Below are 19,269 nucleotides of genomic sequence, written 5' to 3' on the forward strand. Positions count from 1 at the left end.
CTTGTCCAAAGTGGGGAATGACAGAAAAAGTTTGAGAACCACTGGGTTAAACAGTCTTTATTTCAGTTATTGCCCTATCCACTTTTGGACAATCATCAATACTTTTGACTGAGGGCGGTACTCATGGTAATACAAGATGCCCAAAGGGGTACAGAAGTCAAAAAATGTTGGGAAACACTGAGGTAGATGACCGATGTGGAAATAAATTCTGTTGTCTTGGCAGATCTTATTATCTTAGGGGAAATCATTATGCTAAATTCCTATGCAGAATAACCTTAGAAATATATATATTTTTTGCTTCTCCGGTTTAATGTTTTACATTTTTTTTGTTTAATGTGGCCGACAAGTAAATCAGAATTCTGTATATCAATCTTCTGTCGCTTATCCTCCAGGTCTGGAAGGGGATGCGGACCTTAATTTCCTGCTGGCTGGTGGCGAGCTCATCAAGGTTCGTTCCAAATCCTGGCAAAGGGGCCGCTTCTTTAAGCTGATGGAAGACTGTAGGACCTTGTCGTACCCATCCGAGAAACTCTTTCAACGAGAAAAAACCTGTGAGTTTCATCTTATTTTGTGTTTGAGATTGACAAAATGATCTTGCTAAATATAATTACCTTGGCCAGTATATCTCTCTTCTGCTCCGGCTTCACACCCTGTAGCTGTTATTGTGTACACCAAGGGCATTCTTCCAGATTTAAAACAATAGCTTCTTGCTTCATAACACATAAGCACACACATGGATATGCCCCACAAATTCCTAAGGCAAATATGTAAAAAATGTTGTTGGTGGAGTGAAAACAGCTCACACATCTGCTATGGTTGGGGCAATGGTCACTGGAATATAGTGCGTATCGTGACCCTGTTTCACTTATTTTTCTTTGATTTCTGTCAGAATGTGCATATCTAGATCTTTGGTAGCTCAGGTTTCCCTTCCTTCCTGTTGATAGTGAGGCTCATATTCTCTCACAGTCCAGTCTGAGCTTAGAACAACAAGGAAACCACAAACTGGTCTGGTGGTTCTTTTGTTGCTGCTTTGACCATTTTTAGTTTTTACTGTTTTATAATTTACTCTTAACATGCATTCACTTGTTGACTGAGGGAAGCAATGTATTTCACTGTCACCCTGTACTTGTGTAGGAGTTGTGGGAGGATGTCTGCAAAGCACCTGTTGTTTTTAACCACATTTCGAAACAGGGTTTTTTCTATGCATGCTTTAGAATCTTTCTGCATGAAAACCCTGTTAACATTCCAGTGATAATGTCATGTTAGTAAGAGAGTGAAAGAAAAAATAAAGATGGAAATCTTACAAAAGAAAAAAACCTATCTAGTAATATGATTGTACATTGAAAAAAATAATGCAACCACTTTTGGCATTTACTTAATCATATTTAGTTACTTTTACACAATTGTTCATGTCCTACCTACTAAACAAATAATCATTTTGTATCGCTACTCCTACTTGAGTAACTCTGATTACTCTGTCCTCTGTGAGTAATTTGAACTATTCCAAAGTCAGATAAACAGTCAATAAACAGTAGAACAGTGGCAGCTTGTTATCCAACCCTAACATGTGCACAGTTCTCATTGTAAGGATTAGTTTTATGTCAATTTGTTCTTTTATATTCATGACTATTATTTATATTCTTGAGGCATTTGAGTCTTTAAAATGCCAGAACTTGCACATAAAGTCTGTTTGCAAGCATAATTCATAGACATTAAATCTGATTTTATTATCCAACAGTTACTTAGCACTCAAGTAGCCTTTATACCAAATACGTTTTTACTTCTACTTGCGTAATTTCTTGACTAATCAATGTACTGTAAGTGATAAAATAGTGCTACTTTTACTTGAGTTAAATTTTTGGGTACATTAATAAAAATTGTCAATGTACTGTCCGATTAACCCTTTTCTGTGTTATTTGGCTAAATGTTTTGGCTCATGATAATGCTGAAAGACCCAGAGATGACCTTTATTTTAAATCTCCTTGCATTCCAAAGAGTTTGTATAGTCATACACTTTTCACATGGCTTTTGGAAGATAATTGGACTTGCAGCATCACACCTCTGCTACCATAATTAAAATTTGTTATCTGCTTTAGCACATATTCTACCTTTGTTTCATACAAAAGATGACACCATCTAACAGTCACATGGAGGCTTAGTGACCTATAAGCCAGTGATGAGTGCAGTGATGAGCAGTGAGCCTTCGAGAGCCTTTATGACTTACCTTGCTTTACATTTGCTTCAATATTTGTGGGGCGGGATACAATTAATCTTGCTGAACATTAAGCCAATAAGACATTTTCCAATTTCTGCCTAACATTAATGATTTTTTTTTCTTTCCCATTATAAAGTGAGATTAAGAGCCTGGTCATACTCAATAGTGTTACTATAAACAGGAATATTTAGATTCAATTTCAAATATGTCTGCTTTATTTAGTGACATATTCAAGATAATGAAATGAAATCGAGCAGAATCAGTTTAGCATAAAGCTAAAGGTAAGGTATTATTTTCAAGATTGTGCAGCAGTTAGGGACCCTGGAACAGATAGAAATAATTTGTAAAAAAAAAAAAAAAAAAAAGGGGCGCAATCTTTCAATACCACAGCATAGCACAACATTCAAAGATTTGCTTGTAATATCTTTTTTTTTTTTACCTTAAGTTATTTAACCTCCTGAACTGTGTGGTAAAGAGCTAAATATGGGTCCAAAACATTGTTTCATTAATTTTATTAATTTATTTTTTGTATTGAATGAAGATTGGGGTAGTAGCATCTCTCTTGTTGTTGCTTCCTGACATATGAGGATCAAACACATCTTCTTTGCTTGAATGGGAGGTTCTCCTATCTTACCTGTTTTAAGGATTGGCTAACGATGAATCAGCCTGTGTCCTCACCACACCCCTGAGATACATGGATTACTTTATTTTTTTTTTTTTTACGACTTTTATTTGATTATAAAACAATAATCAAAACAAAGACGAAACAGAAGGAGAAAATATACAATTGAAGAAGAAAGTCTTTGTTCAAAAGGAGGAAGAAGACAATGCATATTTAATCCCAATCCTTCATTGCACAAATTTAGAAATTACTCTATATAAAATTATTACATAATGTTATAACCAACATCCATAACAACAAATGTAATTAGTGATAATACAACTATTTATCATTTAATAATAACAATAACAACATTGACACCAGTTTTCACTTCATAGCAGGAATATTCTCCCTGCTGCCCTCTGGAAAGAGACTTTGAAGCATTCGATGCTGGTCCAGCAGATTCCACAGCAGTTTCTTCCCCACTGCCATTAGACGGCTGAATGTTGTATAAAATTGGGTTATAAAAAGAACAAACAAAAAACAAAAAAGACCCGGAATTTTGGAAACTGTAACTAATATACAGTCGTGTGTTTACATTTATCACTGCTGCACTTTAAAATATTAAAATATCTTGACAGCTGCACTGAATGTAATTTCTTTTTGTATACACTATGTGTACAAAATGACAATAAAGTCTGTCAAAGTCTAAGTCTAATAAAGCAATCATTATCATTACAATACTACTGCTAACTGTGTTATTATTGTTATTGGTAACAATACCAATAACAACAATGTTCACCACAATAACCATAATAACACCTTATTAACTTAAATTTCCAGTAAATCTGTTTTTATATACCTTCATTTCAGCTTTTTAAACTGTGTTAGCTGCCAAATACCAACACATTTATGAGGTGTTTAACTCATTTACATGAATGAATAAAATCTTCTATACTGAATGTAATTCTCTTTGAAAGCTTGACTTACACTATGTGGTCACTATGTAATCGTACTGCTTCCTATATCAGTGAACTAAACCCTCAACCCCTTAAGTCAAAAACCTACTTTTTCACACGAAATGTAGACATGAGACTTGAGGGGATTACTCTTCAAATTTTTCCACCTTAATATTCGAGTGAGCTTCCTCTGATTTCACTTGATATTTGAATTTTTTTCAATTAAGAAAACATCTAAGACTATTAAAAAAAACCTTGTCCTTAAGATAATTTAGATTTGTGACGTATGTTAAAACCTCAGTTGACATTGTAACTGAGCTTTAAGTGGTAATTGTTTTTATCTCGATTTTTGCTACTTAGTGTGATGACAATATGTCCGTTGGTGTGTCCTCTTCCGTGCATTAAGCTCCTAAACAAAAGAACTGGCCTCTAAAGTATGGATGAAACAGATTGCATAAGCAGAGACCTTCAGTGCATGCTCTCTGTTTTACATTGGGGGATGATAAATCAAAGCAAAGCAAAAAAATGGCAGTTGTGCTATTTTTATGTGCCCTTGTGTTCCACATGCTTGGCAGTAGGACAATACAAAAAGTAAAGTCAATAAATAGCTGCATTTTGCATTAATCCAGGGTCATTATGATAGATTAACCAAGAGATTTCGTTTTTTTTTTTAGACAGAAAGATACCATCTCCTAATTGTCCAAGTACTTTAACTGCATTTGCTTAATTAAACAAACATGGAAGATGACTGAGGGGCTGCTCAGTGGCATAGTGGGTAGCTCTGCCGCCTTGCAACAAGAAGAATAAATGGAGTTTGCATGTTCTCTCTGAGCATGTGTGGGTTTTAACCGGGTACTCCGGCTTCCTCTCACAGTCCAAAAACCTTACTGTTAGGTTAATTGGTTTCTCTAAATTGTCCTTAGGTGTGAGTGTGTGTGTGAATGGTTGTACGTCCTGTTTGTCTCTGTGTTGCCTTGCTGACCTGTCCAGGGTGTACCCCACCTCATGCCCGTACACAGCTGGAGATCAGCACCCCTCACGACCCTGCTTCGGATTAGCGTGACAGAAGGGTGTGGTCTTTTTTAACCTTGACAGCAACAAGGATGTTATGAACGTTAAAAAAAAAAAAAAGCAGCTCAACTGAGCTATATTTCTTATAGTGATGTCAACAAGGAATTTTTGACAGAAAAGACAGAAGGCTAAGGTTTCAATGAGTGGGCTATAAGGAAGAGCAGTGGAACTTGACTACTACTTACTCAAAATAAAACACACTATTCTATTTTACTATTTTTATTAACACTAGATGATGCTTTCAAATAGCAATGCCAGAGCTGCAATGAGTTTATAGTTGGTGTGTGAATGATCTGATATTTTGACTATTGATTGCAGCAACAGATATTACTGGTAGAAATAGCATGATAAAAAAGCATTGGCCACAAAATATATATTTTTAGGGCCTTTCTTTGCAAAATGTATTTTTGGTTATTGTTAGTTTTCTCCCTATGTAATACTATCCATTCTCTCTTTTTGTCTAAAAAAAAAATCCCACATTGAGGTGGGCTAAGTCTTTTCTGAACAATGTGGTTGCTTTCAAGGACGTGTGAGAGGCGAAACAAGGGACCTCCCTCATAAAAGCAGAAGCCTTATCAGTGGATAAGATATCAAAACAATTATGTTGTATCAAAAGGAACATGTAGTATGTCTGCATGATAACATGTTGAAGGAAGGGCTGTACATTAAAAGATAACAATGACTCAAAGGTTCAAAATGCTTAAGAATAAAGCAATCTGTTCAACTTTTCTGTAGTTTTACCAAAAGCCCTAAAAGCTTTATAAACGATTTTTCCACACATGCAGATTCCATTTAAAGTCTCAATCTGCTCACTTGATGTATATTTAAAAGTTAGACTGATGAATAAAATCGGGTAGTTACAGTATTATTAAACATAGTCATGCTTCTTAATCCAGATCCTAATAATATGTCCTGTTTTCTCCAAACAGTCCTCATCGATGACATTGAATCTGTGCGCAAGGGCCGCCAGTCTGAGGGATTAGAAAAATACACTGACCCCAGCGAAGACGAGAAGTGCTTCTCTATCATATTCAAGGGACGTGATAAGAACCTTGACTTCATGGCATCTTCTAAGGAGGAGGCCCACCGGTGGGTCAGCAGCCTGGAGAAGGTCGTCAATAACATGCGCAACCTCAACAAGAAACAGAAGAGTGAACAGTATCCTTAATGAGGATTTGTTTTATACCTTTTTATTCCATGAGCAAAAATATGAGGATCCAATTATTGTCGAGTCTAAAAAGGATGGACTTACTGAATTTTGTTAAAATCAAATCTTTGAAGTCAGTTGTTGTAGCTCTAATTTTTTTCTATTTTTCTGAGTCAAAAGTGGAAGTAAAAACAAGACGTCGTAGCTCATACTGAGAAATAGATGGATGCGTGCCAAAAAAAAGACATTCAGTCACTTGAAAAGTATCAGATATTCAGGGATCTTTTTCAGTTTAGATTTACAAGAAGGATTTTTTTTCCCCAACTGGGTGAAATCTGCTGTTTTTTTTCTAAACCAAAACTACTTTGAATGAACTCTAATTACATACCTCACTTATCCTTTTTTTCATCTGATGTTTAGAGACTAGATCAAGATTTAGAGCTTAAGGCTTAATTTCTCTATTTATACTTGAAAATGAAACCAGTTTAAAGCTTTGATCTGTACAAAACACAACTAGTGTCCACTATTTCCACTGTCCACTATTGTCTAGCACCAGCCATGAACTTCAAAATGCTTTAATCATGATTTATCTACCTCACAACTTTTATGAATCTATGTATTATATGTTGTAAGTTCTTTAGAAACAGAGCTCCTCTGCATAGGTGTTTCTTTGGTATTGTTCTGTTGTAAACAAAAGCCTTACATCTAAAACCAGCTGGATCATCAACTGCATGCGGAAAGCAGATAAGAACAAAGACAACAAAATGACGCTAAAAGAGCTGAAGCACTTCCTGAGGCAGCTCAACATTGAGGTGGATGACAGCTATGCAGGGGAACTATTTAAGGTAGGACAATGAAAAACCTCCCCAGGGAATTTATCTTAATGAGCACATATTTTTAAGTAACACCAAAATCTGATTAAGGTCTCATTATGTTTATGCAGAAATGTGATGAATCAAATTCGGGTACTTTGGAAGACTTAGAGATCAAGAAATTTTACGACCTCTTAACACATCGCGAGGAGATAGATGTGATCTATAAGAACTATGCCAAAACAGAAGGTGAGATGAGCCACATGGATCTGCTGAACTTCCTGCTGAACGAGCAGAGGGAGCAGGCGACCATGGAGAGCGCGCTCAAGCTGATTGATAAATACGAACTGGACGAAACAGGTATTTAACTTAGAGCTGGATGGTTTGTTTTTAAATGTTTCAAGCATAACTCATCTCTCTCTACTGATCCTCGCAGCAAAGCAGAAGAAGCACATGACTAAAGACGGATTCCTTATGTACCTCAACCATGACGAAGGATCCATTCTCAACCCAGCTCACACGCGGGTTTATCAAGACATGAGTCAGCCTCTCAATCATTACTTTATCTCCTCCTCGCACAACACCTACTTGATGGAGGACCAACTCAAAGGACCCAGCAGCACCGAGGCTTATATAAAGTAAACACTTATATTAGGCTCTAATATAAAAAATATAGAAAGGACTCTTGAATTTTGTTGTTCTGTGTGGCCTGGTATTACCTTATTACAAGTTGCACAATTTAATTCAGCCTTTAATTACATTTTTATTTCTGTGACTAGAATATTTTGGAAAATATATATTTATAACTTCCCTTACAAAACTTAACTTTAAAGGATTTGTGGTTACAATTATGACTGCAACTTTCGATTATTTTGCTAATCGATTAATCTCTCAATTTTTTTTTTTATAATTGAATAATAATCGGATAGCCAAAAGGTTCCTTAAAGAGGATTTTTTATTAAATTAAACCAGGCGAAACTCCCAACATTTGTTTTTTCATCTTAAATGCAAAATTTTTAAATATTTTTTAGAATTTTGGTATAATTAATACTTTAAGAGGTTTGCTCTGTCAGCTACAGGAACATTTTAGAGTCCCTATACTCGATTAATCGATTACTAAATTAGTTGTAGATTATTTCAATATTTGATTAATCACAATTGATCCGATTCATTGTTTCATCCCTAGTCAAAATTAAGATGCAAGTTCCACAATGTTCAGTTGTGGAACTCGACTGTTACTATCATCTATATATATAGATTACAGGAAATCAATGTTTATATGCATCCAGTCAATCATCCACTGATTATTGATGACTTATCATTGTCATGATCGGTTTTATGAATCTGACCCACATGCAGAGAAACCACTCAGAGAGCATGGGAAAGGTTTAACAGGTTTATTTGGGAAGTTAACAGGAGTAGGGTCTGGTACTCAGTGAGTTGGTGAACTGGAACTGGACTGTCACTCGGATTTCCGATGGGAACTTGAACTGAACATGTGGAGGTTTTCCCCTGCTTAGTGTGAAGTCGGAATTTCCTTCCAGGGGGGAGAAGGTCCAGGTATCCAGTAACACAGGAAAGCTTCCCAAAACTGGCAAATACTCTGGCGTCGAGTTAGTGACAGCCCACTGCTCAAATACTCCTCCAGATAATGGTCCAATGAGCCGCAGGTGTGCAGGGAGGGACAGAGTAGGCAGGGCACCTCCTGGGGGTGAAAAAAGGAAACACAAAAACAGGCCACACAAACTGGATTCCTAACAATCATGAATATTTTTGATTAATTTAAGAGGAAATTGAATAATTTGGAGGAATGCTTCTATAGGCATTCTTTCAAAGCTTCTACTGCATTTCCTTTCAAGGATTAATAATATATAATTATATTGAATAAAAGTTTGTAGCCAATTAGTTGCTCCTATGATTTATTGCAGAGGAAATCCTTTTACTAGTATTCCTATCCATGATACTCAAGGGTTCCCTCTTCTAACAGGGCACTGATGAAGAGTTGTCGTTGTGTGGAGCTGGATTGTTGGGATGGACCTAATGGAGAGCCGCTTATTTATCACGGCTACACTCTCACATCAAGAATACTTTTCAAAGATGTCATTAGAGCCATCAGAGACTTTGCCTTCAAGGTACGTGAGATGTTTTATTGCCCGCGTAACAGCAAAAAGTTATGTTTGCTGATGGTTGATCTTTTATTTTTCCAGACATCTGAATACCCTGTAATTCTGTCTTTGGAGAACCACTGCACAGTGGAACAACAGAAGGTCATGGCCCATCACTTGCTCTCCATCCTGGGGGATGCTTTGGTCACAAAGCCTTTGGGTGACACTATGCCCACCAACTTCCCCTCACCAGAGGTATGTAAGCATCACATTAAGCTCCGGTTAGTTTCAAGTAATTCTAAAGCTTTGACTATAAATATTGTGTCAAAGGAGGATTAAATTAGTCTGTTTGTCTAGGGGAGATAATACATGGCAATACTTTATTTAGATGTCTAGTTGTGGGTTACATTTTGAAATCGGCACTTAAACTAATTGGTCCATAGGAGGGGAAAGTCTTTTTTTGATTTTTTATTAGGGAGATGAAAGCTTAGTTTACCTGGATCAATTTTTAAAAATGTTGCATAAGCATAAAAAACAGAGAGGCTCTGCAAAATTTGGATTTTCGCTACTTATTGTAAAAATAACCAATCAGGGTCTTAGCCATGGAGATGATGCATTGTTCATGTGGTCTTCTTTTATCCCTTTTTTAACCATGATGTTTAAATAATTTGAAATTCTAGGAAGATTTCATTGCTTATATTTTATAGATATGTGTCATTGATGTTGAGCAAATTCCCCCCACTTTTACTAAGAAAATCATAATCTGCACTTTGTTTTGGAATCAGTTGATGGAATTAAATTAAAAAGGGTGAAGTGGATGTAAAAAATATTTATTGGATATTGTTAGTGCGACGAGCTTCAAAAGTATTTATGACAGCGGTGAAAACCACTGACACATGCTATTAGACTACAAAAAATAAGACAATGTGCTTTCTTGCATTTTACAAATTGCACAACAAAATGTTTAAGCATACTTTGTGTTTTTTACATGCAGGAGCTGAAGGGGAAGTTCCTCATCAAGGGGAAAAGACTGAACAAACTGGACGCCATGTTCTCTAACAACAACATTGTTGAGGAAGATACGGTGTCTGAGGAAGACGAGGCTGCGGATGTTAAGGAGAAAGATCAAAAAGCAAAGTCAAAGGTCAGTCACATGGTTTGTACTTATTTGGTGAAAGATAAAGGTAGAAAAGACTTGCTGGAGTCTCAGACTTGATGTTGATTTGTCTTCATCGTCTTTCAGAAATCAAAGATCAAACTCGCCAAACAGCTGTCGGATATTGTCATCTACTGTAAGAGCGTCCATTTCCATGGGTTTGAACATGCCAGAGACAACCAGGCTTTCTATGAAATGTCATCTTTCAAGGAAAGCAAAGCCTTCAGCCTGGCTGATAATTCAGGTATTGTATGAATAGGGCTGAAACAGTTAATTGGTTTAATTATCATTAACCAGTTATTGAAATAATCATCAGCTCATTAGGTAATTGATTGTTAACTGGAGTATAGAGTCTGTAAAACATGCCTTTAGCTGACAGAGTGGCCCAATTAGAGCAGTAATTATATCAAAATTGTAAAAAAAAAAAAAATAAATATACAGTTTTTGCATCTAATCAATGTGCTGTCAATGTGCTCTATCCAACACTCCACAAGTGGAAAAGATTAGGTATCAGCTGGTTTAAAACCTTTTGCTATCCAATTATTAATCAAAAAAATAATTGACAAATTAATCCATTTTCAAAATAATTGTTAGTTGCAGCCCTACATGTGATGTCTACCAGTTTTTAGAACAGTAACAGCCTCTAGGAATAGACATGGACAGGATATAGGAAAGTAAGCATAGCGTAACGACTGAATTATGTCTGTATTAAAAGACAGGTTGCCATTCTGTTCTCTTTGTCAGATAATAGACCAGATGAAAATGAATATGTTATAGTCAGCTTTGGTTACCATGTATTTATTTTTACTCAATGCTTGAATCAGAGCATTGTGGTTGGGAGTATGACTAATGGTGTGTTTATTTGTAATCCAATGTCAGTTTTTCCGAGAGAAACCTCCTCAGATTTACAAAACAAACACCTGCCTGCATCAATGCCTTTAATGTGTTTATACAGGCACCGCCTTCATCCATCACAACATGGACAAGCTCAGCAGGATCTACCCTGCTGGCTCCAGGACAGACTCATCCAACTACAACCCCGTTCCCATGTGGAATGTCGGCTGCCAGATTGGTAATTTTCCATGAGGCTAGGTTTAGAAATAAAATCATCAACATGCTGAATGACGAGCAGTGCTTTCATCAACTCTTTTATTCTATCTGTTTTTTTTTTGCTTTTCTTAGTGGCCTTGAACTTCCAAACTCCCTCGAAGGAGATGCACCTTAACCAAGGCCGATTTCTGCAAAACGGTTTTTGCGGCTACATCCTGAAACCCGAATTCCAGAGAAGCCTGTCGTCTCAGTTCAATCCCAACTCTCTGACCAAAGGGCCGTGGCTACAGCAGAAGACCCTCCATGTCATGGTGAGAGTTCACCTCAGGAATACTGCTGCTGTTTACGCCCACATATACAATAGATTTTTTATAGATTTTATTTCTTCACCTTCAACCCATTAGTGTTGTCCAAAACATTATTTATTTATTTTTAACAGTGTCCTGTCTGGTGATGTGGCAATAAGAACAATTGTCTTGATGCCAAAAAGAGCCCCAACAGATTTTACTTTCACAAGTGGAGCAGGACGGCTATTGCCATAGTATTCCACTTGATTTATGCATATAAATTGCTTGGACACTGTAATGTAGGTAGAACAGAAGAAAAAAAAAGGATGAAAAGATGAAAGAAAGAGGAGATAAAAAGGGAGATAACGTTAAAACATTTTCAGTCTGCTTCATCACCTGCAAAGAGATGTAAAATCTCCCAAACATAATTTAACCTTTGATTGCATGAGGTTGTTATCAATGGTTGAAGGCCGCTGACTGGACTGTTTATGAAGTCTCAGAATGATAGTATGTATGATTCAATGAAAACAGGTAAAAATAACCTGCTACAAAGCATGGTTGTTTTATTTTGTCCTTTTCTGTCATCATTTCACTTTGGCCGTGACTTCCTAGCTTCCTGAAATAAAAAAGTTGTGGTATGCAGGGATTTAACCCAGATTTAACCCACTAACACAGCTTTGTGGCGTGGAGGCCCTGATTGGTATTGTTAGGTTTATGTATAAACTTACTTTTTTTTTATTTTAGCAACACTCTAGTAAAGACCCAGCTCTTGATTTGTACTTTTACAATTTTTGTATTTGTGGAATTTTCAAAATTTTCTTTTGTGTCGAATTTTAAATCTTTAAACTTAAATTTCTGACTCCATTTTTACTTTTCCTCTTGGAAGGGCATGCCTTTAAAACATCAGAAACTATTCAGGCTTTTCTATTTGAATAGTTAACGTAAAGGGGATTTTACCAGTTCTTCCAGTATCATATGGTTGTTTAATTTTAATAGCTATAGTTGAGATCGGCATCTTTTAAAACTGGAATCCTTCAAAAATATAACCCTTTTGCAAGTAAAGGACAAAGGCTGATGATTTTATTATGATCATATGTTTCTGAACACAACAGGTGATCTCAGCTCAGCAGTTGCCTAAACTGAACAAAGAAAAGCAGAAGTCCATCGTTGACCCTCTGGTGAGGGTGGAGATTTATGGGGTCCCCGCTGACAATGCCAGCAAGGAGACGCAATGTATCCAAAACAACGGTGAGTGGAACCTACATATGAATGCATTTACATCTTGGTAGATTCAGTTATCATTCTATTCTAATGTTCAGCCCAAAGCAGAGAGTCTAAGTAGGGGGAAACAGGGATAAAATAGATCACCAAAAACCTTATAGGAAGTAGATGAAATGATTTTTCACCGTTTCAGTCCTCTGAGGCTGAGAATAACTACTTCCAGAAAGCTTGTGTAATATACCTGACTGTCCACAAGCTGAACCATAAACAAGTATTAAGGCCAGGCTAGAGAATCTTTTTTGTTTTTGTTTTCAGAATAGTCATAATATTATGAAAATAAGGTAGCAACGCGAATAAAGTAATAAAATTACGAGAATAAAGTCGTAGCATTACAAGAATAAAGTCATAAAACAACGAAAATGAAGTAGTAATATTACAAGAATAAAGTCTCAAAATAACGAAAATAAAGTTTTATTGCGAAATAAAGTCATAATATTACGAGAATAAAGTCATAATATTATGAGAATAAAGTCGCAACGAGAATAAAGTCGTAAAATTACCAGAATAAAGTTTCAATGACAATAAAGTCATAACATTACAAGAATAAAGTCATAAAATAATGAGAATATAGTGATATTAGTATGAAAATAAAGTTACTATGAGAATAAAGTCATAAAATTACAAGAGTAAAGTTGTAATATTATGAGAATGAAAATGTATTGTATGACAACTCTTACATGATTGACATTCCTAAAATGAGGAATGTCAATCATCATGTGAAGTTATACTTTGGTTTGACAAATAAGGAAATCTTTAAGCACAGCAGCTCAAAGCTGCTCAAAGCTCAAACCAGTTGTGGTATGATGGACTTCATTCTTGTTATATTTCAACTTTCTCATAATATTACTACTTTATTCTCGTAATATTACTACTTTATTCTCGTAATATCATGTGTTTATTCACGTAATGTTGTGACTTTATTTTTGTAATTTTTTAACTTTCTTCTAGTAACTTACAAATTTATTCTCGAAATAGAAAAAAATTTAAACAAATTCTCTAGCCTGGCTCTAATACTCCGTTGTACCTAGGCACACCTATACAGCTGAGACAAAAAAAATCTAATAACTTGAAAAGGAATTATCAAATAAAATGTACAAGCTTTAGTATGTGTCCAGAGGACCACAGACTGGAAATAAGCTTGATTTAAAAAAGAGAAATAAAAATGTCATCTCAATCTTTAAGGCAAAGATAAAGACTCATCTAGCAATATGTTTAATACACTTATCAATTACTGTGTGAATATCTGTATCTTGCTCCACCTACAGTATTCATATTATATCTATTGTCCTCCTTAGCGAATGCAGTGTATCCAGAATCCTGAGATTGTCTATTGTGTGTCCGCCATATAACTGTGTATTATAAGGATATCTGGCCAATATCTAGTACTATTAAAACCCCATTAAAAGCACACACACATCTGATTTTAAATATATTTTCTATATAATCATCTATTGTGTTTCATTTCCTGAACAATATGTAAATAAACTAAATACATAATAATAAATAAATAAATAAATAAATAAATAAATAAATAAATAAATAAATAAATAGGAAAATAAATATAAAACTGACAGAGGAACAGGAAAAATCAAATAAACAAACAGACAACCAGACAGACTCAATCTGAATGCTTAAGGACACTTAAGCCATGAAGTATTAAAGCTACAGTTGCTTCAGGAACTTTTGTTTTTTGTAGTTCTTTTCTGGAAAGCTGTATCCCCAATTTGACCAGGTCATTCATGTACGTGTAATGAAGTCTGTAAGGCTGAAGGCTGTCTGGATTCAGCACAGCTGTCCAGAGCTCCTTTCCTACCCTGGATAGTATTCTTATTATTGACCCTGTAAAAAGTGAAGGGATAGGAGCTAGGAAAAGGAGTGGAACCATAAACAAGATTAAGCACATACTAAGAAGTCAAATCAGGACCTAAAATAAATATAAGAAAAAAAAGAACATAAAACATTGAACATAAGAGGGTCATTACAGTTATAAATTCATGAAAAGTTCATTTTAATTATTATTTTCTGCTATTAAATGCTTAAGAAACATTTTTGTATTTATATTTTTTCCTTCCATAACTTGCCTGAACTTTCCCCATCAAACTCTGCAAACAGTTTTTTTTTTAGCAGTAACTTTTAGTGGAACACTGCTTCAATACAGTCTGCTGTTAAGTCAGGAGCCCAAAAAGATCTGTAGTAATAATATTTCTAATTAATCGAAATAAAACTTGACATTCTCTTTTGGAACTTAATTCTTGAAATAAAAAATAATCTGTCAGCAATTATCTTGATTGAGATGCACAGCAGGCTGGACACTTTTTCAGCATTCTGCTGACCCAATGATTTTCTCCTTGCAGGTTTCAACCCCACATGGAATGAGAAATTTGTCTTTCCTATCCACGTTCCTGAGCTGGCCCTGTTGCGCTTTGTTTTGGAAGACTATGATTCAACTTCTCAGAATGATCACATTGGGAATTACTGTCTGCCGCTCACCAGCGTTCAAAACGGTATGAAACTATTAACACAAAGCAGAGAAGTCAAAGTTTGGTTGTTTCACTTGTTTTCACATGCTTTTTGTTCTTGTTTTGTTAATCTTCCTAAATAACATAACTCTGATTGTGCAAACCTTAGCTTTGCTGACAAGGCTGAAAATGACTTCCTCTTTTGCAGGATATCGCCATGTCCCATTGCTCACCAAGAGGGGCGATGTCATCCCTTCTGCAGGGCTGTTTGTGCATATCATGCTCATATAACGTCAGTAGGATCATAAAAGAGGGAAAACCGTCACACCAGAAATGAAAACCTTCAAGATTTAAAAGCCAACAGCAGAGCAATGACCAAGTATTGCAGTGGGCTCCCTAAACCTTTGTTAAAGACACTCTCTACCTGTTTATTTTTTTAACCTATAATATTTGAGCTTTGTTATTATAGTGAAGTGAAAGTAGTTGAAACTGTGTGTGAATGGGAGGGACGTGATGTTATTGAATGAGGGTCATTTAACTGTTTTTTCTGTCTCAGGAGATTAATCATCATATATTTTACATGGCTGTCTGCTTCTGAATTATCAGGCAACAAATATCTGCATTTATTTTGCTTTTCCTAGATTTGCAGAGTAGATCAGACCTTAATATATATAACTAACGATTGCAGAGGTCTGCACTGGGTACAGTCTGGTTAAATGCATAGAGGAAAAAAAAACAGGCCACAGTTTAAAAACTGACAACCTTTCTTGCTGCATCTTACCTACAGTTTAAAGTATTTTTTAGTAAGATGTCAATAAAGGTGTTGAATTTATGTCGTTTTACAGTTAGAAGCACAGAGTAACATCACACTCCCCCTCTCTGACCTGTGACTTCTACTGAACACACAGCTGACTACAGAAAGGCTACCTCATGTTTCCCTTGCTTACAAAAAACAAACTCTGATTTTTGGAAATGCTTTCAGCCGCAGACATCAAGGCCAATCATGGTGCGTAACCTAAAGTGCACTGTTTAATAACTGCAGGCTATAAGCCGCTTTTCTAATAAAAGACTGCCCATCAAAGCAGGTAGCCAGACTATCTAACCAGCTAATTCTACCTTGTTAGGCCCCCAGTGTTTTTTCTATAAAGAGCAAAATAGCAAAAAGGTGCAATAGTATGTGTATGTGGGGCTTAGAAACTGTTAAAGGCTGTGCAATTTTGTCTTAGCATGGTGATATCTAGAAAAAAAAAATGCGATGACTCTCTCATACCAGCCAATGTTAAGTCTGTAGTTATTTTATTTTCTTAAATGAGAATTGTTTTATCTATTTAGTGTAATGTTTTTTTATGTGCCTTTGTGTTCTACTTCTTAATCTAAAGCCTTGTACCAAAGTGTGCATTTTTCATAGGCTTGATGACCAGGTCAAAATATGCGAGAAAAAAAAAATACTGAAACGTTATAAACTGTCACATTTTACTTTAAAATACTTTCTTTTTTGGAACTGTATGCATTTGTTCGTCATGTTTCCTGTTAGTGTTTGCACTACTTCTTAAATAAAAGCAGTCTTAATCTCTCACTGGTGGTTTTCTCTTTTTATTTGTTATAGCTTCTGATTCATTGCAACAACACAGACAACTTTATTAGGTGATCAGCTTATAAACATTTTTCAATACATTCATTCAGACTACATCTATCATTAAAAACAAGGCAATCTGCTTATTAAAAGTCAAATTTCTTTTCTAATCTACTGAACTTGCGTAATGCTTAAAAACATTTAAGTGAATAAGTTATTCAGAACAACTCCCTCTGCTTCTGTCAATAGAGACATAATGTGTTTTGCTTTGATTTCTCAGTTTCTCGGTCGGACAGGTTTGGCACCGCTTCTGTGAAACCCAGCGGTTAAATGCTTCCTAGAAGAGGCCTGCTTTTTTCTTCAGATCCACCTTACGCCATTCTGACATGGCTGCAAACTCAGACCGACTTACACCCAGCAGGCTCTCAAAGTCCATCTCAGAGAGGTAGTTCTGCAAACCAGAGGAGAGGGTTGAGATGTTAGACTGACCTCTACTGGTCACGTTGTGTTACCAGATTTAACACACACACACACCTTTAATAGAGCCTTACTAGAGCCACTCTTAGCTGTTATCCAGAACCAAATTCAACAGTAGAAAATCTTAAATCAACATTTTTTTTCATAGTTAACTGCTGTTCATACATGGCTGTTGTGTGTGTCTCTGTTTCCCCCGTGTGAAGGGATAATGACCTGTTCATAAAGTACAGAACCCCAAGTATTCGGAGACAGGCACCAGGGCCCCTTATGGCGATGTGCAGAAACACAGGTATATGTTCATGTTGAGAACCTCCTAATAACTAAACTTCCCCTTATCTATGGTCAAAGTAATAATTAAGGTGATAAACTTTGTAACTCATCCTGCTAACGCGGTCAGGATTATGATTATAGAGGTTAAAACAAACTTAAGATCTCAGAGTCATGTTGCACCGCTCAACTAGATTAGACTAATACAATTCCTCCACAGTGGTTAAATTATGATTTTTTTGGCTCCTGAAAAATGTTAAAATTTGTTAAATATTATATTCAATAATTTAGGCTCCTTGGTTTTCTTTGGTTTAGCTTTTCTTTTTTTTGAAATTTTATTTTTGTTTCTGATTCAGTCTAATATAAAATTAAGAAATTTGATCTAGAATCCTTAAGATAAACTCTGTAACAGCTCTATAGGTCGAGGTATGCTGATGTCATTACCCACTATCCATCCTTAAATTTTCTTTAGGATTCTTGGAGATGTATACAACATTAAACATACAGCAATATTTTTTGTGATCCGAAGCTGCTGAAAGTATTTGTTAGAGTTATTGTGTAAGCTGCTACATAAAAAAAAAAGAATAAACTTAATGAAATTATTTTTAAATCCTAGTTTATATGTGAGGCATTGAAATTAATAAAGATCTGTGTAGGTTACTCTTATTGAGGTCTGAGTGTTAGAAAATTAGCTATTTTTGCAAATATTACGGTGAATACCATCTTGCATTGTAGAACATTCAAAATGCGGAACCAAAAACAGAGTTTAACTTTGTCTAAAGCTGCTCAATACATAATGGCCATCGCAATAACTTTTGCACTGAATAGTAATATCACAGCAGCAAAGGTATTCTTGCATGGCATATTTAGAAGAATATACAATATTTTGAGTGGCAGGAATTTACACCCTACCAATTAAGTATTTGCACAATTGAAGGGACTGAAGCTGCCCTAAATGGCCACACCTGGTTTAGCTTTTTATTTGCTGAGACGCTAAAGGTCACAGCCAGGGGTGGAGACATTGCGTAATGCAAAGTAAGATAAGCTTAATTGATGTTGACATTGCAATTCTGTTTTAGTATTGCAATTTAAGATTTTTCTTACATAATCCAGCTCTAGTGTAAGGCATCATCCAAGGCTACAAAGTAATTCTCTCTATCTGAAGAAATAAAGGCCTGAAGGAGGTGTTTATTTATTTATTTATCAAGCAGAAACAAAGAAGCTGTCTGACTCCTGTTGGAATCTGCCTATGGACTGAACCTGGATCTGACTATTTTACTTTGCACTGTGGATTATCCTGACTTCCTTAATCTGCTTGGATCTGATATCCTGCTTGTTCTGCAGTCTTCAAGGTTTCAGCATATGGAACTCTCTGTGAAGTAGCCGTACCTCTTATCACCTGACTGGCTGGACTTTACCACATTTAGGGGAGACTGAACACTAAAACCAGGATAGTGACTCACCCATTCATAATCATCCTCCGTCAGAATATCGTGGTTACTAACCTGTGTTTCTCTTCTGCTCAGGTGGCTGCCTTAGGCGCCCTAGCTACTGGTACTGCAGATTTGTTGTTTTGATAAATGCTTTTTGAGTAATCCCACTGTCTGTTGCCTTGTCTTGAATACTGGGTTTACTGTGCTGTGACTTGACATACTTAACGCCTTGAGGCTCAGATAAGTAAATCTATTTAGATGAGAACTTAAACATATGCACCAGTTCTATGGTCACCATTCAGGTAAAGTTGGTGTATATATATATATATATATATATATATATATATATATATATATATATATATATATATATATA

The 19,269-nt window shown here is 35.7% G+C and overlaps 2 protein-coding genes across 5 annotated transcripts in view; one reads left to right on the forward strand and one right to left on the reverse strand.

Annotated features, from left to right (window-relative positions):
* Positions 1 to 15,870, forward strand: part of LOC107104800 (1-phosphatidylinositol 4,5-bisphosphate phosphodiesterase delta-1-like) — a 26,548-nt gene extending 10,678 nt beyond the window's left edge. For both annotated transcript variants that reach the window (XM_015404898.1, XM_015404897.1), the window contains exons 2-15: positions 393 to 551; positions 5,776 to 6,004; positions 6,709 to 6,838; positions 6,937 to 7,165; positions 7,242 to 7,443; positions 8,793 to 8,937; positions 9,013 to 9,165; positions 9,905 to 10,054; positions 10,154 to 10,310; positions 11,022 to 11,138; positions 11,249 to 11,427; positions 12,516 to 12,651; positions 15,039 to 15,188; positions 15,352 to 15,870. In XM_015404898.1, the coding sequence (XP_015260384.1) occupies positions 393 to 551; positions 5,776 to 6,004; positions 6,709 to 6,838; positions 6,937 to 7,165; positions 7,242 to 7,443; positions 8,793 to 8,937; positions 9,013 to 9,165; positions 9,905 to 10,054; positions 10,154 to 10,310; positions 11,022 to 11,138; positions 11,249 to 11,427; positions 12,516 to 12,651; positions 15,039 to 15,188; positions 15,352 to 15,434 (2,219 nt within the window). In that variant the 3' untranslated portion in view covers positions 15,435 to 15,870. The remainder of the gene's footprint in view (positions 1 to 392; positions 552 to 5,775; positions 6,005 to 6,708; positions 6,839 to 6,936; positions 7,166 to 7,241; positions 7,444 to 8,792; positions 8,938 to 9,012; positions 9,166 to 9,904; positions 10,055 to 10,153; positions 10,311 to 11,021; positions 11,139 to 11,248; positions 11,428 to 12,515; positions 12,652 to 15,038; positions 15,189 to 15,351) is intronic.
* Positions 15,871 to 16,166: 296 nt separating this feature from the next.
* The window catches only part of LOC107104799 (villin-1-like), a 17,313-nt gene continuing 14,210 nt past the window's right edge, over positions 16,167 to 19,269 (reverse strand). For 2 of the 3 annotated variants that reach the window (XM_015404896.1, XM_015404894.1), the window contains exon 19: positions 16,167 to 17,167. In XM_015404896.1, coding sequence (XP_015260382.1) covers positions 17,054 to 17,167 — 114 coding nt within the window. In that variant the 3' untranslated portion in view covers positions 16,167 to 17,053. The remainder of the gene's footprint in view (positions 17,168 to 19,269) is intronic. The other variant, XM_015404893.1, reaches the window with a different exon arrangement.

Source organism: Cyprinodon variegatus, unplaced genomic scaffold (genome assembly GCF_000732505.1).
Source record: "Cyprinodon variegatus isolate N-32 unplaced genomic scaffold, C_variegatus-1.0 Scaffold1889, whole genome shotgun sequence".
Lineage (NCBI taxonomy): Eukaryota > Metazoa > Chordata > Actinopteri > Cyprinodontiformes > Cyprinodontidae > Cyprinodon > Cyprinodon variegatus.